At 36.7% G+C, this 19,754-nt stretch overlaps 1 protein-coding gene across 28 annotated transcripts in view; it reads left to right on the forward strand.

Annotated features, from left to right (window-relative positions):
- Positions 1 to 6,617: 6,617 nt before the first annotated feature.
- The window catches only part of AFDN (afadin, adherens junction formation factor), a 93,155-nt gene continuing 80,018 nt past the window's right edge, over positions 6,618 to 19,754 (forward strand). For 20 of the 28 annotated variants that reach the window (XR_003398130.1, XM_026846169.1, XM_026846161.1 and 17 more), the window contains exons 1-5: positions 6,619 to 6,810; positions 8,447 to 8,562; positions 10,102 to 10,265; positions 12,982 to 13,142; positions 14,145 to 14,302. Coding sequence is in view for 27 of the 28 variants with exons in the window: in XM_026846169.1 (XP_026701970.1) it covers positions 6,636 to 6,810; positions 8,447 to 8,562; positions 10,102 to 10,265; positions 12,982 to 13,142; positions 14,145 to 14,302 (774 nt within the window). In the remaining variant the exon portion in view is untranslated. Of the gene's footprint in view, positions 6,811 to 8,446; positions 8,563 to 10,101; positions 10,266 to 12,981; positions 13,143 to 14,144; positions 14,303 to 19,754 lie in introns of all 28 variants that reach the window. The other 8 variants (XM_026846184.1, XM_026846162.1, XM_026846180.1 and 5 more) reach the window with 2 other exon arrangements.

The raw sequence follows: 19,754 nt of genomic DNA on the forward strand, positions 1-19,754 counted from the left end.
CTTAATTTTCAAACCTACAGTTAGAAGGTTAATCCTATAATGCTTTTGGGGAGCACCCTTGGCAGATTTTTGTTTATTTTTAATGGTAGCTGCTTCTGGAGTCCTAAATGGTGCTTAAAGACATTTTGTGTTGCTCGCTTGATAATGTCTTTTGTAGACAGTTATGAAAACTGAAGCGTTTTCAGAATGAAGCAGGGTTGATGACTGACTATGAGTCTGGTGGATTTGGCAAAATACAATTCTGAAAAGTTATTTGTTTTGAAGTAGTAGGAAATACTCTGGTTCATCTACCTCATGTAGATGAGTCTGCTCTGAAGTTTAATTTTTTTGAACTGTGAGGGGTAATATCACGAAAATGTTCAAGATAACAGTAACGTTTGCTTCATCCCAAGAGTTATTATATTAGTCAGTCTTTCTATGTGGGCAGCTAGGTAATGGGAAGTAGGGAGAATGCATGTAAAGTATTACATACGGTAAAACATTATATCAGTGATAATTCAAGGCTCACACGGGCATTTGAGCTTCATTGATGAAAGTAAATCCTTTTTTAGGGTATGTGTTGGTTATATTTATAGACATTAATTTTGATCTTAGTTTTAAGATTTTGTGTAGCATTTGTCATATACTGCAGTAGGTTTTGCATTGACTTAGTTGCATTACATTTATATTATGAAGTTGTTTGTAGTGCCTCGTTTCTTTTTTATCTTGAGGCTTTGTTTCCTGTTATAGTGGGGCTGAGGATTTCATTCAGTTACCCTCCTTGTGTTGCAGTTTATTGATAATTCTCTCTGATAGAAAGCTCAACTGTTGGTCCTGCTTCTGTGAACATTATGGTGTGCATAAATTGTTGTGGCAAATGAGTCATTCTGTAGTGGAAAGTCTTTGTTGATCCAGGTGTCAAAGGTTTGGAAGAGGAAATAAAGCTGATGAAAATTATTTTTATAGGAGCTGTTTTTTCATCTGTATTGTTCTTCCTCTCTTCTCTTGGAACAATTTAGAGTATTCTATTATTAATATTGAAGCTGCACTTTTTGAAGGTGTCTGAAAAACTGTTGCTTACCAATAATACTGCTTTTCTCCACTACATGGAAAACAGTTAACGGGATTTTTTTTTCCAAAGACTACTTGGAATTCCTTCTTAATAGTTGTCTGTAGAGTCTCTGGATGAAAATATTGTTTGCCTTTTAGTTTCAAGTTGAGAATTCACTGCTGGGAGTGTATGCTAGAAACCTGACCCTCATGTAATTTCAGTGTTTACTCTCTTACTGATTTGATATGCTTGGGTTTTAAAACCTTGTAAGAATTATTAATAATATATGTGTGTATATATATATATATTCTTTAGAATTACATATTTGTTGCATACTTACAGCTTTTGGAGAGGCAAAGGAAGCAATTCCATTTTACTCTGTAGACTGACAACTGGTCAGGTACAAAGGCGTTATGTGAATGTTTCGGAATATCCTGCAGTGATAATACTGTTGTTATGCTGACCTATTATATCAATATTGTGACCTGAATTCGTTTGAAAGCAACTTGTGTTTGCTTTAATTCTAATTGTTGCACTGTGGAATGGTTTTATTGTGATTTATATTCTATTAACAAAACTCCTGAAAGTGTACCTGAATAATAATTGCAGCTTAGTTAGGAATTAGTCTTCTGTAGATTTTTGCCCATAGAATTTGAATGGGGCAGAAAGAAAGATGTGATGTTCTTAATGCTGGCTTTTGGTATTTTCTAGATGCAGTCATGGAGATTTCTGCTTGCAAGGCAGTGTTATTAATGCAGCTAAAAGAGATCAAACATAGGCTCTTGGAGGGGTTACAGATGAGGATTTCGGAAGGGAAACTTGTGTATTCTCTACTGCTCAAGAGATTGAATAGTTTACAAAATAGATAGTGTATAATATGCTTAAGTATTGAAGTATGTACTACTTTGTGATTGATATGGGTGGGATTGTAGTTTAAAAGCCTATGAGTATTCTTTGCTTGGTTTGTGGGAATAGTGATCTTCTCATTCATTGCTCTGCCCTACATACTGGGATAATACTCTCTGATTACCTCCTCTTTAAAGGAGGGGTTTCCTTTCTCATATGTGTACATGGCTATGGATTACTGCTGCTGGATATTACTGCTTTGTTGGCAGAAGCCTCTCTGATTCTTCAGGAAGTCCGTGTTTCCCAGCTACAAATCCCATTGTGTCGCTTTGCAGGCTTTTTCTGAACCTCGCTTACAGCCCAGTCTTATTAGCTCTTTCTACTTGTTTTTCATATTCCTTCTTGACTAGGTTCTTATGTAAAAAGAATGGGATGATTGGAAGAAATAGAGCTGGTTTTCTGTGGGGATTTTCTAAATACCCTTGTCTTTCATAACTGTTAACACTTTTTGTATGCATATGTAACCAGCCTCTGTAATCGGAGATGGAAGTTTAAGATGCTTTTCTCTGCCTCTTCTACTTATTTGCACTTCTGTAGAACATAACTTCGAATGAGTGATTATCTTGATTATTGCTGGTTACTGCCTTAAATTAGAAATACCTACTTGACAGTAAGTAACTGGGAGCTAGATTTAAAGATCAAATCTCTTGAGAAACAGGAGTAACTTTGCTGAAGGCTTCTGGCAAACTTTGATGATGATTGATTTGAAAACTTGGATATCACATTTTCAGTTTTAAATGTGACTAAAGTGATCTGTGTCACTGTTATGTATTAGAGTTCGTTTGCTTCCTGCTTTTGTAGCACTGCTTTTCAGTTGATGATGGTCTGAGGTCATCGAGGAGGATGTCAGAGGAGGGCGATAGCACTGAGAATGCAGGTGTTTTTTAAGAATGTTTCATCAAAGCTTTTCACAAGATTTTGTAGAATTTTGAAGTCTTTTCATATTGTGAAAGTGTTGTTTCAAGTGTGCCATTCTGATGCTTTCATGTGTTTCTATTTTCTTTTTCTGAAGACACACTTTTGGAACATTCAACCCGAAGCAGTTACTACCTGTCATTGACTTTATGCAAAAAGTCATAACTAAGTAGTTGAAGCACTTTTATCTTTTTTGTGCCTAATGAAGAGGTGATACAATTTACTTCTCTTTGTAAAACAAAGACTGGCAATTTCTTACGTAAGTTGGAACCTTCTTTTGAATAGGATATACTTTTTGAATCTAAGTTCTTCTGATAGTGATAAAAAAGAATAATTAGGCTTTGTATTTAAGGAAATGGCCTTTGTGATTTGAAAAGTTTGAAAAGAGCTGACTTTTGCTAGGTGCTCTTTAAAATATATTTTGCAGTGTAGGTGATGAGAATTAAAATTTTGTGAAAATTGTCTGTACTTGTGTAGCTGAAGGCTGTTCTGTATCCTCACGTTCCTACATAGGGAGCCATGGACTTTCACAGCAGATATATAAAATATCTAAAATGTGATTAGATGAGAAAGCTAAAATTGTTTATGATGCTGAGAGGAACTTAAGACATTTCATACAATGATGTAATTTGTCACTTTTGAAATCCAGAAAACAACTTCTTGGTAATTTATAACTGGTAGCTCTTGTCTTTGGAGAAAAGTGCTTTTAAGAGATTTGTAAGTATTTTGGGGAGATTTCTCCACTTACAAGTATATGTTAGGCAGTTACAGATATTTCTGTAACTATTGTTTAGTTTTTGTAACTATTGTTTAGTTTATTGTTTTCTGACTATTGTTTAGTTTAGGACAAGTGATTTTTTTTCTGTTGAGCCTCTTCTCTTGACACAAGTCCATGTTACAAACTGCAGTGAACCTACCTGGTGGTCTTGCCAAAGAAATTCAGGAATGAGTGAGTTTGAGAATGAAATGTGCCTCTGAAAAATAAATGCTTTAATGCAGAGGTAGAATGGAGAGTGGAAATTTAAGTGTGGTGCCTACTCTGTTGTCTTAGTGTGAGTGGTGGCATCAGTCTCTGTGTGTGTTACTGATCTGCTAAGCACTGCCCAGAAAGTTGCATGTCTTGAACTGGAAAGATATAAATACACACACACACACACATGTGATATGTAATAATAATGAAGACTAGAAGGTTTGTTGTTGTTGATTTTTTTTTTTTCTTTTTGCAATCTCCTACTTTCCTAATTTTTTGAAATGTGAAACCAGTTACTTCCATATCACTGTATACTTATATTTAAATACTGTAATACACCAGCAATGCCCAAAGGAACAGTTTGGAACTTAGTGGAAATGAAACACTAACTAATTTTTTTTTTTTTTTTTTTTTTTTTTTTTTTTTTTTTTTTAATGGAAACGTTTGGAAAATTGAACATGGGGGATGGGATGGGCAGGCATGGACTGTGGGAACACAGGATGAGAAGCCACCATAGAAGAGGATGGGGGTAAATAGACAATCAGTGGTCATTGCATTCAGTTGTTTTAATATCTAGATTGTCAAAGCAATGAAACAAAACTCAAGTGATGATTCTTCAGAGGAACACATTACTACTTCTTTAAGAGGAAAACAAAACTTGTCTTTATACTAGCATTGTATCTTGAGTATTCAGAAAGCAGTTTTGTCACCTGTCTGCTTTTCTAGTGTCTGGAAGTAGAAATAAATTTCAGCGATACAACTTTAATAATAATAAACCCATGGTAATCTAGAGAGCTTCTTGAATTGTTTTCTAGATCTTCTCTGAATGGATCTATGTTGCATTCCCTTCCTCTTAAATCTTTGTTGTGTTGTGGAGAATTAAAAAAAGATCTATAGGATTGAAAGCATGGCTAATGGACAGTGGAATATGTCCTCAGTAAAATAACTTATCCTTGAAAAAAAAAATATTAAAAAATCAACTCAAACCATACCTGTGTATAGGAATTCACATAATATGTAAAGCCTGAAAAAAAGATATTAGCAGTGTGCTCATTTTCTCTTTCAACTCTTGCTTCAGCAGAACCTTGAGATGATGGTGGGGAAAACCTTGTGTAAAGAGGAATAAATGTTATAAATGGGATATGATTATGCTTCATGACACTTTTCAGAAAGCTCATGTGTTGTCGTCTTTGCTTTGTATCTGTATTCATTGTTGAAAATCTTGGATAGGCTGCCCCACCAAGAACATTTTATAGGTAACTCATCAGAGGAACACTTTCTCAAATTGGCATTGTTAAGAGTTTAGAGGAATAACGGACAACATGAAAGCATGTTGCTAGAATCCAGACAATGTTCATCCAATAACTCTATAGAAAGTGAGGAATGAAATAATTTTACTATGTGGTATCTAGACACTTCTAAGTCATTGAATATAAATGCCGTGTGAGGCCGATATTAAAAGGACGTTTATTCAGGATGTTGCCTCTGCTGCGTTGGCACAGGCTTGGAAGTGCCCTGGGAAGGACAGTGTTTACTGCAGTGTATACCTGGGTGATGGAGATGTTTGTCTTAGTGTAGGTTAAAACACTTTCTCTTTTTTTTTTTTTTTTTTTTTTTTTTAGAAGGTCTTATGAATGATGGAGTAAGTATCTCAGGTTCTTTGCTGTTCAGAGAAACTGCGATGTGTTTCATGTCATCAGATGTAGTACTGGAAAGGGCTGTGCTTAGCAGGAAATCTACCACTACACTCGATACCTGAGGATGTATCTGTTTCAAAGCCTCCAGAAAGTGAAGACAAGAGCAGTGATTATTACATTGTAGAGTAAATTTAGCAGTATCGACTAGGACACTCGAGTCTTCTTGATTCCTTTTGAGTGCAGGGCCCCATGAGTGCTGGATTTATTCAAGAGGCAAGAAACAGCCAGATGGAGACTGCTGAGGGACTAAAATTTGAATTTGGTGTCATTGTTCAGACCAGTAATGGAGTTGCATGAGCAGCCAGTATCCTCCTGCAGTTTGGTAGGCTGGAGTGGAAGTCTGGCTAAGGAAAATATTTGAGGATGTGAATTTACAATAATTCAAACAGATTGGTTTTGCAGCCACCTGGTTAACAGTTGCAGTCCCTTTCTTACCTTCCTTTCACCTTGTGTTGGTACTGGAGCTTCTTTTCCCTCCCAGAGTGTTTAGGCAGCTGTATCAAAGACTAACCTTTCTGAAAATATAAAATGATATAAATCAAATAACTTTTTGAACACGTTGTTTCTGGGACAGATGTCAACATAAGAGAGAGGAGCGCATGAAGGGGGGGAAAGAGAAGAGAAAATATGATGCTTAGGACTGCTGTGACAGAAGGCTGTTCTCTTTCAGACACTCTGTTCCTTGAGCGTATTTAGCTTAAACTCTTACAGACCTGGGATACAGGGGCCTGCTCTGGATAACAAAATACATTGAGACTAGTCAAAAATGTGTTTCTGAGCTTAAAAAAAGAAGTTTTTATTAATTCTCCTTCAGGTAAACCTGACAATAGCTGTAAATTTGAATACTTAAAAATTCAAATTTTAAATATTTCCAGTAATGTAGAGTACTTCATATCTTTTTACAGAATATATTTGTTTTTTCAAGTTTACTCACTCCTAGTGAGTAAATTCTGCTGTCCTCAAAATTTTTAAAACCAGTGCACTATTTGAGTGTCATATATTTTAATAATATGTTTGTAACAAATAAATAATAAAAGAATTTTGAACCTTATAACTGTTAGCCAGCACTCAGATTTGTATTTTTATTTCTTTACAGGATCTGGAGTTTCATGGAGTAATGAGATTCTACTTTCAAGACAAAGCAGCTGGAAATTTTGCAACAAAATGTATCCGTGTCTCTAGTACTGCCACAACACAAGATGTGATAGAAACTCTTGCAGAGAAGTTTCGACCAGACATGCGAATGTTGTCATCCCCTAAATACTCGCTTTATGAAGTGCATGTCAGCGGAGGTTAGTATTTATTCATGAAGTCTTTCCTGCATCCACACCACCTTCCTATCCACCTTGAGCAAAAATATCTTCGGGTTTGCCCCTAGCTTCAGAACCACATAAGACTTGGGGTTTTTGTTCTTAAGTACACTGCTACTAATTGTTATGTGAGGGAATGGTATTTCAAAGTGTAAGTGCGCATATCAGGCCTGCAGTTTATTTAAGTTTCGATTATGATCTATTAAATACTGTATTTGACATCCACTGTATTTGACATCCTGTTAATTTATTGACATTTGTGAGAGAGTTGCTACTTTTAGGACTAGTAGGTAAAGACTAAATTTATAGTGGAAGAATAGGAGTGTTAAATTGGAGCACTTAAGAGTACATCCTCAGTTTTTTGGTGTTGTGGTCCTTTGATAGGTAGCCTTATAATGCATGTTCCTTTACTGCTAAATTGGTGGAAGTTCAACATAGTATTGTTTGAAGTCGCTGTGCTTTTTAAACAGCTTCTTTCATGTTACCTGTGAAGAACTTAGATATCTAAATAGCGATTTGATGCTGCTGCCGTTTGTGTCTCCCCACCCCAGTAGAAAGCTTTAGGTTGGAAGGTGGTCGTGGGGGGGTGGTAGACAGGAATAGAAGCTAGCTTTTTGTTGTGCTTTTTCTTTTTTGTACTTCGGAAGCTTACATGAGTGATTTAACTACCTTTAATTCTGCTTTTGAAAGATGGAAAATAATTTGAGATAGAGAATGGAAATTTATTGTGATATGTGTCACTTTTCATGGTCTGTAAATGATGACGATGTGAATTATGTGGGATTAGGGAAAAGTGCATGTGTCATCATGAATTTAAGCAATGAATAGTATGTGTGTTTTCTGCTTTAGGTTTCTTTAAAAATCTACTATCAATGTTACCTGTAGTCAAAATGGTTTCCTTTGTAGAGCAAGTTCCTGGCATTTAAAACGTGGCTCAGGAGAGGCACCTCGTTCGACAGGAGTGTTTCTCATTTCAATAAAATGTAACTGCAAAGACATCATTGTCTCACTATGCATGTGTACTGTCCCCTACTTCTAGAAGGGAGATCAAATGGCAAAACTTCTTTAATTTTTTTAACCACTCAGATTTTTTTTTTTATATATACATAAAATAGATACGGTACCCTAATGAAATTTTGTCTAGTATATGTGCATAATGGATTTTAAAAGAAATTAATCTGGTTTATTTTTGTGCAGATTTTCCAGAATAGTAGTTCTTGGGCCACAATCAGGCTGGTTAAATTTGAAATAAGGAAAAAGAGTATTTGGAAGTCTCATGACATTATAAGGTTTGGAATATTATAACTGTAGATATAACTTTTCCCCTGGAGTGATAATCTTGTGCTCCCAGACTTAGTTCTGAAAAAGGAGGTATGCAAGACCACTTTATGTGGACCTTTAGATTATGTGGATAGAGGGAATACACTTAGGCTGGTTGCTAGAAAGGGGACACATATATTTCTACCTCCACAAGCTTTCTGTCCCTGTGTTTAACAAGAACACATGAACTGAAGAGTACTGTTCAGCAACCTTTTGGTTTTTAAGAGCATAACTTGTTTCTAAATGTCTTCGTTCTTGAGGTGCTAAGTAACTGTTACTGGTTTTCATTTTTTTGAAGAAGAAAGAAGATTAGATGTAGATGAGAAGCCTCTTGTTGTACAGTTAAACTGGAACAAAGATGATCGAGAGGGAAGATTTGTTCTCAAGAACGAAAATGATACGCTTCCTCCAAAGGTGAGTCTTTAAGGAGTATGCTAGTGATAACAGCAGTTTCAAAATGTGTGGGATTTACTTATATAGCAAAATATAATTGCTGCTTTTCTAATTCTTGAAAACAAATGGTGATGATGACCTTTGATATCTGGAGCAAGTATTTTGAAATACTTAAAATGTTTCTTCACAACACAGCATTTTTGTGATCTTTCAGATGGCTTATGATGCTTTGATCCATGTAGCTGTCTAGTACTGGAGCATGTAATGCCCAGAGAATTTAAAGCATGCTTTGTTCTAATATGATGAATTAAAAACTTCCTCAAATACTATATGATCCCATACACCTAGGAGGTAATCCTGCCTCTTTCAGAGCCTTTCAAAGGGGATGCTAGAGAGGGTTAGATAACTAAAAATTGTTAGCTTCCTAGGTAACATTCTGTTTCTTAACAAAACTGACGGGAGGCTGTTTCCTCTTGGATAGGTTTTTGTTTTCCTTCCAAATGCAAAATGAGGGACATGTGAACATCAGCCATATAAAAGCTTTATATATGTGTGTGTGTGTGTGTGTGTGTGTGTGTGTGATTTAAACATTAAATTAGATCAGACTTTGGCTCCTGAAGTTATATAATTATATAATTATATCTAACTTGGATGCTTATAGCTATGGAAAACATGCTGCTCAGTGAGGGCTATCTTCAGACAAGTTTTTCATCCTGGCCTGAGCACTGAATTTTGTTTGCTCTTGGAATTAGAACTTCTTAATATTAAAGGTGCTTTGGGTATAGGTACATGAGCTGTTCTTCCACTGTGATTTTGACTGCAGGATACATCCGTGCTAGAGGCAGGAAGAGAAAATTAGTGATGTCTTGCACTACATCTACCAGACTTGCTACCTCTATTCATTGAATTAAGTAATCTTCATTCTTCCTTCTCTGTGTTCTTCACTTCCTGATAGAAACAAAAAGCTCTGCATCTTTTTTCTGTCATCTTCTGTTATTTTTCTCTACAGAAGGCAGATGAGCCTAGGATTACAGGTATCTTGTGTATGCAAGGAGCAGGAATTGGAGAAGAGAACACTGGAAGGATAACTCAGAAAAATACACAATAGGGGAAATGTCCTCTGTAATATTTTTCCTTCTGCAATTTATTCTTATCTGATGCACCAACACAGTTTTCTTAAGAACAGATTAAGTGCAGTGTTGTTTTGTGAAGTATTTTTACTGGGAGGCAGAAATTCGGTTTTCAGCTTTCAGTTAATCTTTGACGGCAAGTTTGATAGTAGGCATTATTCAAGTAAAATTCTGCTGTTTCTTCGCTTTTTTGAACACAGGGTGCTTAATCAGTTCATAACTGCTTTGGAATATGAAATTATTTTTGCCTTCTATGTTATTATGTAGAGTATTAGTACCATCCCTGTGTAATAGGCTATTGTTGCCTGCAGTATAGTTTTTGTGTTAGTGATGCTGTGTCTTAATCAGATTTATCTGGAAAGTTAAAACCAAGACTAACTTTGCATTGGACTAAAAATGATGGCAGTTGTTTTAAACTCATTTGTTTCAGAAGGCTCAGAGTAATGGCCCTGAAAAACAAGAAAAAGAGGGAGTAATTCAGAATTTCAAACGAACTCTCTCAAAAAAAGAAAAAAAAGAAAAAAAGAGGCGTGAAAAAGAGGCGTTGCGACAAGCATCAGATAAAGATGATAGACTTCTTCATGGGGATGATATGTAAGTGTTTTAAACATTGATCAGTTCATATAACCTGCATCTTGAAGGGATTCCCCCTCTTTACCAAATAAATTGTTTCTTTCAAAAGTAAGTAGTTGGCATGGGTGCAATATCATCATAAACCAAAATGTGATGGTGACTTCTGTGGTTTGTATGTACATTTTGCTGCAAGGTTTGTTCTTAAACCATGAAATAAGCTTTTTTCCCCCCACCTTTTTGTCCTTGTGCAGAAATTGACACATGCTTGGTGACATGAACTTTCCCCACTGTGTTTATTTCTAAGCATTTAGTCTAGAGTGGGTTTATTCCTCTCCCTATGTTTGATTGTTCTGTCTTTTGCCAGAAAATCTAGTATGTGTAGGTATTTGTATTTGGCTTACCACCTGACTATCAGTTAGTTTTTCTCTGAGATGCATTTTGGTAGCCAGTCTTCTTGGTTCTTCAACTCTTGCTCCCAAATCTGCTGCACCTTAATAATTGAGACAGGGCAGGACATATATCAATCCTTATACAGAAATCTGGAGCACAAGAGTCAGGCATGAATAACTAGCATGTAGAGCTATGTCGAGGTTTGAACTCACCTGGCATCCTGTGGCCAGGTGGCCAGCTGTTCACCTTCCATTTCCCCCCTCCCTGGCGAAATAAGGGAGGGACAAAAAGAAGAAAATTTGTGGGTTAAATAAAAAAAAATTACTAAATATAACAAGACAACAACAATAACAACAGTGAGTCCAAAAGAAATGGGTAAAATGCACCCAGTTCCCAACCACACCAGTTTGAGCCCGCCTGTATACACTGGGCATGACATCACATGGTACAAAATACTCCAATGACCAGTTGGAATCCGGCCCTCTAGCTGTGCTACCTCACAACCCAAGGAAAGTTAACTCTACCCTGGCCCAAACCAGGACAAGCTAGAAACCTGAGAAAGGTCTACATTAAATTAACCTTTGTCTCTGTACTAGATTCTGCAAGTTTCACATGCAATACACCAGGAAAAAAATTGTTAATGGTGGATTTTTAACATACCCAGAAAGAAAATGAATTATGAATACATATAAGAGATTCTCAGAGATTAAAGAAATTAAGTGATTGGTTGACATATAATATAGGATTTCATTGCTCATCTTGATTTTGTTGTTGTTGTTGTTAATAATTACTTTTGGATTTTTTTGAGTTCATGATTGGTTCTTATATGTGTAGTGCTGTTCTGCATGGTTATGTGTTGTGGTTTGAGTCCAGAGGGAAACTGAGCACCACGAAGCCACTCACCCTTCTCGGGAATGGGAAGAAGAAATAAAGCAAAAGGGTCAGGAATCAAGATAAGGACAGGGAGGGCTGACTCACCCATTATGTTCATGGGCAAAAGACAGACTTATTAGGGGAAAAAAAAAGAACATCAATTTAATTCAGACACTAACAATAGCAACACTTAACAGACAGACTAGGACAGTGAGAAGCATTACCACATCTTAAAAATGCTTTCCTCCACCCATACCTTCTTCCCAGGCTCATCTTTGCTCCCGATATCTCTACCTCCTTCCCGCAGCAGGCAGGGAATAGGGTTACTGTCAATTCCGCCACTCTTTTTCATCAGGGGAGGACTCCTCTCGCTCTTCCCTTGCTCCTGCATGGTGTCCCTCTCATGGGCGACAGCCCTCTGTGTACTTTCTGAGATGTGAGTCCTCCTCACAGGCTGCCATGTTTCCTGAGCTGCTCTGATGTGGGTCACCCCCACGTGTTGCAGTCCTCCCAGCGCCAAACTACAACAGTGGGGCTTCTTCCCAGAGTCCTGGCCTTCTTTGGGCACCATCACCTACTCTGGGGCCCCCCACGGGCTGCAGGTGGGCATCTGCTCCACTAGTGACCTCCATGGATGACAGGGAGACGTGGTCCCGCTGTCTCACCATGAACTGCAGGGAGGCTCTGCACTGAAGCACCTCCTCCCCTTCCTCCCCCTTTCCTCCACCAACCTCTGTATTTGCATAGGTGTCCTGCTCAGCTCCTCCTCACAATTTCCACTCCACCTCTCTGTTTTCCCTTCCTAATATGTTGTCACAGAGGCCCAGCTGCCATCGCTAGTTGGCTCAGCCTTGGTCAGAGGTGGGTCTGACTTGGAGCTGGGGGAGCTTCAAGAAGGTTGTCACAGGGGGTCACTGCTGTAACCCCCTCCCCAGCTACCAAAAACCCTGCCATACACATAAACCTAGCACATTATGTTTGCAAGGTTCTTCAGATGTCAGCATGATCTTGCAGTAATCTGTGCTGCTTGATCTTAAAGTGCATTACCAAAAGAAAAATCATGAGCTGTAAGTACATGCTAACCCAGCTTCCACATGTTTTGCAATATTGTAAATCAGAATAAAGTTAGGGATATAATGTAAAGTTTCTTTAATGCCCTGCCCTTCCCTCCCCACTGCTCGCCCCTGCCCAAGATGTAGAAGCCCTTTTTTTTTTTTTTTTTTCCCCCCTTTAAAAACTAGCAACCATCAATACTTAAATTGGTTGTTGTCTATTTCAGGTGAGCATGGGTACACGAACAGTGTTAATCTTAGCAAAAGTGAAGTTCACGCAGAAACCATTTTACAGTAACTTAATTGATCTACTATGTGTATGGATTCTACTTGTGTTTTTTATCCTTTATGAAGTGATGGTGAGATATGTATTTTAAGCTATTAATGACAATATCTTCTTTTTATTTAAACTAACTTGGCAGTGAGAATTCTCGCCTTGCAGCTGAGGTTTACAAAGATATGCCTGAGACCAGCTTCACTCGCACAATATCCAATCCGGAGGTGGTTATGAAACGACGCAGACAGCAAAAGCTAGAGAAGAGAATGCAGGAATTTCGTAGTTCTGATGGCAGACCTGACTCAGGTACTTAGATTTCTTCTGGTTAAGTTATTAATAGTAAAGTGTTTACTGAGAGAGTGTTTTTAAGCCCAGCAACTCCTGTAAATTTGACTTCTGCTTTCTCCAACGTTTTTTGTACTTCGTGGCTAATTTATCTATGGTGTACCTGAATGAAAGATTTGTCTAGGTAAGATTCCTCAGAAGTGTTCTGTGATGAGTCTGAGTCAAAGCTTTCAGTGATGGGCACATTGATGGGAGAGAAAATGCTCATTGATTTTGCTAATAGTGCTAAACTGGGAAAGAAGGAAGGACAGAGTTAAACTGATTAAACTGACAAAGTCTTCTGAAATAAGTGTCATGTGTTTTACTAAGAACAAGCTGAATGGCCTGAATGTGAAAATGCAATCAGTAGCATAAGTAGAGGATAGCAAGGAGTGATTGTCTAGGTCTGCACAAAGGGTTCTGGTAGATCTTCTGAATATCAGTGATCAAGGATTTCACTTTCTAGGAAGTGGGGATACAACAACAGTGGTTGTATAAACATCAGCATTACATGAACAAATGAAGCAATTTTTAGTACTAGTAAAATATCAAATTATATATTCTGTCCATGGAAGAGTACTGAAGGGAGGAGTTAGGAGTGTAGAAAACACTACCTGTGAGGGAAATCTTAAATAGTCTTTTGAAAGAGAGGGGAGATTCTTGAAGGTTAGCACAAACTTTCTGTCAAGATGGGAAAGGTCAGTTCTTCATCCAGTTGTTGTCACTGTTTCATTTTAACTTCAGGTAATATGGTGAAGCACTGAGGAAAAGACTTGCTTAGAAAAATTAGGAAAGCATCACTGGAGGTTTTTACCAGCAGTGGAGACAAATATATTTTGGGGATATTATATAACTTTTATTAGTGGATTGACTAAATGATTTCTGAAGGGGTTCATTCTTATATTCTGTTAAAAATATAATAAATGGCTGCATGTCTGTCACTTTATTATCTGGTAGCATTGTTAATTGAATTTTGTTTCCAAGGTGGGACACTGAGAATTTATGCAGACAGTTTAAAACCAAATATACCGTACAAGACAATCCTGCTGTCCACTACGGATACTGCAGACTTTGCAGTTATTGAAGCACTGGAAAAATATGGTCTGGAGAAGGAAAATCCTAAGGATTATTGTATTGCTCGTGTAAGTGAAGTTACTAAGTCACGATCTTCTCATGCTTTTTATTTGGTTTTGTTCATTGCAGTAGCTTTAAAACTAAATGGAAAGACTGGTAGTTCTGTGGCTAACTTTTTGTGGGTGTTTGGTTCTTTGGTTTGGGTTGTTGTTTTTTTTTTAATATATCAGCCTTGAGAATTCAGAACTCATTTGTCAGGTTTTTTGTTCCTAAAATCTAAATCTTCCAATCTTACTAAATCATTACTTGCTACATAGATAAACATTAAAAATGAAAGTAACATTTCTGTAATTGGCACTGTGATTTTATACCACTAAGTGTGCTTATGGTTCGCATATGTATCAACTAATAGTTAATCTTGTGTATACCGAACTTTGTCAGGTTGTGCACATAACTGTTCCTCCTGAAGTAAGAGTGTCTGCTCAGGGACAAAGGTGCTGAGGTGAACACCACTGTAAAAAGTATGCATTACATGCTGTTGTCTTATGCTTTCAGTGGTAGCTTACCCTCAGTACAGATCAGAAAAGATTAAATTTATGTTTAAAAGTGAAACTTACACTTATTTTCAGAACTTAATTATTTTAGGCGTTCTAAATTAATTGTATAGAATTGGTGTTTCTGAGAGATGTGTCTTTATCGAAAAGTCCCATGGGGAGTACTGCTTAAAGGTTATAAACTTCTGTCCATAGCATCTTCTGAAGGAGATTGGTGAGACGAAAACAGTTATTCTTGTTTGAGTCCAATCTTTGATTACGTTTCTGGCTATTACTTGTTTAATAAACTTGGATTCATTGCTCCTTAAAATGATGAAAGAAAGGAAAAAACGTTTGTATCTCATCATACTGTGCTCTCTTCCCCTGACCCTTCCCCAGTGCTTAAAGTGCCACTGGAAGACAGTAAGGAAGCTTGTATTATATTTGCTATTCCCCACACTTTCCAGCTGCTCTAAAGGATGTGGATATATTTTTTTGTCTTAAAGTTGCATTGCGATTTGTTTTTTATGATATCTTTAACTTTAGTGTCTACTTCTGCTGTACTTACAGCCTCTAGTAGTATTACTATTACAGTTCTGGCTGGGAATTGACATGTTGCACAAATGTTGTTCTAGTTAATAAGGAAACCAAACAGTGGTAGTTCTTTTGTAGTTTCACAGCAGTGAACTAACCTTAGTTCTTATTGTTTCAACGGTTTTGTCTTAATTCTAGACATATTTTGAATGAAGTTCTGGACGCTTTATCCTTGTCTTCATTAACCTGTAATTGGGGTCTCAACTGTGAAAATTAATTTTACTTCAGTAAAATTTTACGTAGGTTTTTATTACAGAGAGTTTATTACAGAGAGTGTAGTTTTAATTATGACAATTATCTTCATGTTTGGATTCTATACATTCATTATATTCAGCCATTGATCTTATTAAATAGGCTGCTGACTTGACACGTTCATTTTTCTGCTGGTTCGAGAGAATTGTCGGCTACAGCAGAGACACTGTGACTGAATTTGGGAGGCAGTGTACCATCAGTCTGTTTAGTTCAGAGTTAGAAGGTATTATGATGTATTATGAAATATTTATATTTTAGAGAATTTATTGAACTGATTGCACACTTACCAGTGAAACTATTGCAAGTCACTGTGGTGGTGGTGGTGCTGTTCTCTTTCACCTCCCCTTGTTCTCTGATCTTGTGTGGGGATGTTTAATGTATAAAATAGTCTGAGGAGTGTTGCTTTGATCTTGGGAAAGATTAACAAAGTCTTTGCTGTAAAGCAAATTGATTTAAATTAGTTTTCTGGAAAGCACTTCTGGAAATATTTTGTCTTTTCTGAGCAACATATCTTCTTGATACAGTAAATTTCTATACTGACATAAGTTGTATACTTATGTTTACATATGAAATATGTAAGTGGTCTTCACTGGATAATAGCAGATCTTTTTTATACCTTTAACTGTAGAAGCCCTTACTGTTTTGCTCACCATAAGTCATTGTAGTTGACTGAAATCTGCTTGGCTTTTCTCAGTGCCTCTTGCTTGGGTTTCAAATTTTATAATCATTTTTAAAATAAAGTTGAGTATTTTTAACTTTAAATTTAAAATCTACTTTTTGCCAAATATTTTATGAAGTTGCTTTCTTTGCTTGAAACGCTAGAATATCCTAGCTTAAGTCTGATGTGTCTTTCATCACTGTTTTCTTGTTTGGATATTCACAGTGCTAAGTAGATGTTATGGCCATGGGTACTCCTTTACCCTGAAGTCTCATAGCTGTTCTTTACCCCTGGTGGGGTTTTTGCCCTTATTCTTCTGACAGTTCACAGTGTTCTGTGAATGAAAAATCTATTGTGTACATGTTCCTATTCTTTACTTTTTGTTGGGTTTAAAGCCAGTGTACAGTGGAATGTATAACTTCAGTTTCTTATTGGTAGGGATTTTTAAATGTGTTATTTTCTTTGGGTGGCAGGTGAAGTGTCTTCCTTGAAGACTTTAAGGAGTTGACATTTACCTAACTATTGAGACAGATTTTAAGTTATATGACAAGACCTTTATAAGGCTGCATAATAAGTACCTGTAATAAAGTTCACTCCTGAAATTTCAGTTGAAAGATCAACACTGTAAGAATTTTTCTCAAGACTTACCATTAACAACTTTTATTGTAAATGGCAGTTTCTTGTTTGTTTGCTTTCATAACCTTGGTTTTCAGTGTATCAGGCTGTAGCTTTACGCCCACTTCTAAAGTGCTCTTCTATGTAATCAAGTAAATGTAAGTCTGTTCCGATATGGGCTTTTTGTTTGTTTCAGTTTGCTTGGTTTGAGTTTCCCTCAGTAATACAGGGTTCACTGCACATGTCTCAAGATGTCAAATTAGACAGTCTTACAAGCTACCTGTGCATATTCACTTAGGGCATAAGACTTGATGCATGCAGCAAACCAGTTAACTCTTCAAAGTAGAATCTTGATTTGACTCTTGTTTTAGCATGCTCTTACATTTTACTCGAGGATAAAGCATAGATAACTTTTTGTAATGTCGAACAAAACCATGCAATTCACAGTAATTGGGTTTTTGGTTGTTTTGTTTTGTTGTTTTTTTTTTTTTAAGAAATAGACATTACAGACATGAAGCATTAAATATTTTTTAGCAAGTTCCGTTGGATTTTTTTTTTCAGAGCACATGTTCCTAACTTCTAAGGAAAAATGAGGATTAATTCGTTTGAATAAGCAGATATATTAAAACATATAGTAGATATGATATTATAGCATGAATTTTTGTGTGATACTTTTGCTAAGGCTAGATCTGACAACTTCCAAGGCATTTGCTGGGATAAACAAGTAAGAGAAGGTAATACTCAAATACTTAAGCCTCCTGTGATAAGTAATAGCTACATATCAAGTTAAGTCTTACATTGCATGGACTTCATTTAAATTTCTTAGCTTGTATTTTCTGCATGTTTCACTGCATTTTGAATTATTAAATATAGGTTGGAATGAATTTATGATAATCTGTATATGCTCATGAATGCAATTACGAGGAAGCAGAGCGTATGCTTCCTAATTATCTGTTATCAATTTGTTTCAGTTTGTAGGTTAAAAACTGACAACCTGCTTCCAAGACTCTTGATCTTAAGCTGGTTTTACGCATCTCCATTTCCTATGCTGTTGAGAGATCAGAGAAATGTTTGTGCCTGATCTCAGCAGTCTGTGTGGATTCAAATTCATGAATGGATATTTAACTGCATCTTCTGTTTTTCAAAATGAAAGCAAATTTCTACCCATAAGCCAAAACTAAATCATAATATAAACTTGTTGCCATGTTTTTTCGTTATTCTGAAATGTAGAATTTTACTTTATGGGTGACACTGAGGCGGCATTTGTCTAAAACAATTTTTTTCTAAAATGGCTTCATCATGCTTAGAAGGCTTCTGGCCTTCGTAAGCTCAGATGTGGTGGTTTGTGTCTTTCTGCAGGTTAGGTCACAGACTTTTTTTTAATTGAGGTATGTCTGATCTACTGGCTCACGCTTCCTGAGAGACGGGGGGAATGTTAACGGGCTGGGAGGATCAGGGGGTTAGTGCTTTTGTGACCCCTCTTCCCTAACTTGTCTAGTTTACCACTGCTGTTGTGAAGCCCAGTGCCAAGTTGGAAGTAATTTCAGCTTCAAGTAGTAGCACCTATATGTTTATCTCTCATCTGTCTTCTGACTTCACTGCATTTGGGTTTGCTTTGGTTTGGTCCCCAGTCCCGTATTGGTCAGCCCCTGGTACACATGCTGTACCATATAGTTCTTACATTGTAACTAGTTACCTTCTGTTTTGAGGGCTTTGGAATTTAAAAATTGTTGCTTGTTGAGTAAAGCTGGAAACACAGTGTTACTTTAATTAGCTAATCAAAATTATCCTGTAGGTATAATTGATTTTAAAAATCTGAGATGTGAAATAGAAAAGATTGGTTTGGCAAGATAAGATTTGAGTGTAGATCTGTTTCTATTTCCCTTCGGTTTATAATTTTATGTTTTCCTCTTTTTATAACATCTTGTTTATTTGAAAATCTAATTCAAGATAATTTAATTAGTTCTATGTTTAGTCAGGTTTTGCATAGAAAATGTTTTAGGGAAAGGCCAATGACTTGATTACATACTTTTGATCTTAAATGTGCTTGTTTCCTTCTTGGAAGAAGATGAAAGGACTTTTGAGGTGGATCTGTGAGAACTTAGTTAACACTGAAATGGGTATGGAGAGGAGGCAACAAATAAGAGTGGAAAGCCTCTTGAGGGTGGTGGCATAGTGAGATGCAGTAGCCAATAGCTGCATTACTTCAGAAGTTGTTACCTGGGTCATAGTTCAGAGATTAATATTGAGTAGCTTGTTTAAAATAGAGTTGTCTGCGAATTTAAATAACACTGTTATGGTTACAAATGAGGGAGTAAAATTTTTTTTTTTTTTTATTCAGCTTTGAAAGACCTATCTTAAACTTAGAAGGTACTTATGCACTGTAATGCTGCCTGTCACTGTTTCTGATGCTTAATCACTGTGGGGAGCAGTAATGCAAATGTGTGTGAAATCACAGTCTGTGTCATCTTAAGAGTCAAAACTCGTGAATCAAGGTTTCCACCTTCCTCTACCTTGTAAAGATATAGCTGTAAAAGCTGTGAACAATCTGTGCTTCTGTTCTGTTCCCAAGGTATACTTAATTTTGGTTCCTTCTTAAAGCTAGACAGCATGAAGCACTTGTGTGAAATACTCCAGTCAGTCTTAGTCTCTGTGTAGACCAGGTAAAGGTTGGGTGTAAGACAAGGATGCAGAAGGTATCTCAGCATTTCTCTTTGCCAGTTTATCTTGCCATTTCTGAAGATACTTTCATATTGCATTTGCGGAATGGCATTAGCAAAATGAAAAGCTGATTCCAATGTGTGAGATGATAAAGGAAACTACAGTTTTATTTTTGTAACTATCACCTTCACAGATTTCCCCCCCCCC

The sequence above is a fragment of the Athene cunicularia genome (assembly GCF_003259725.1).
Source record: "Athene cunicularia isolate RWA chromosome 3 unlocalized genomic scaffold, athCun1 chr3_part1, whole genome shotgun sequence".
Taxonomy (NCBI): Eukaryota; Metazoa; Chordata; class Aves; order Strigiformes; family Strigidae; genus Athene; species Athene cunicularia.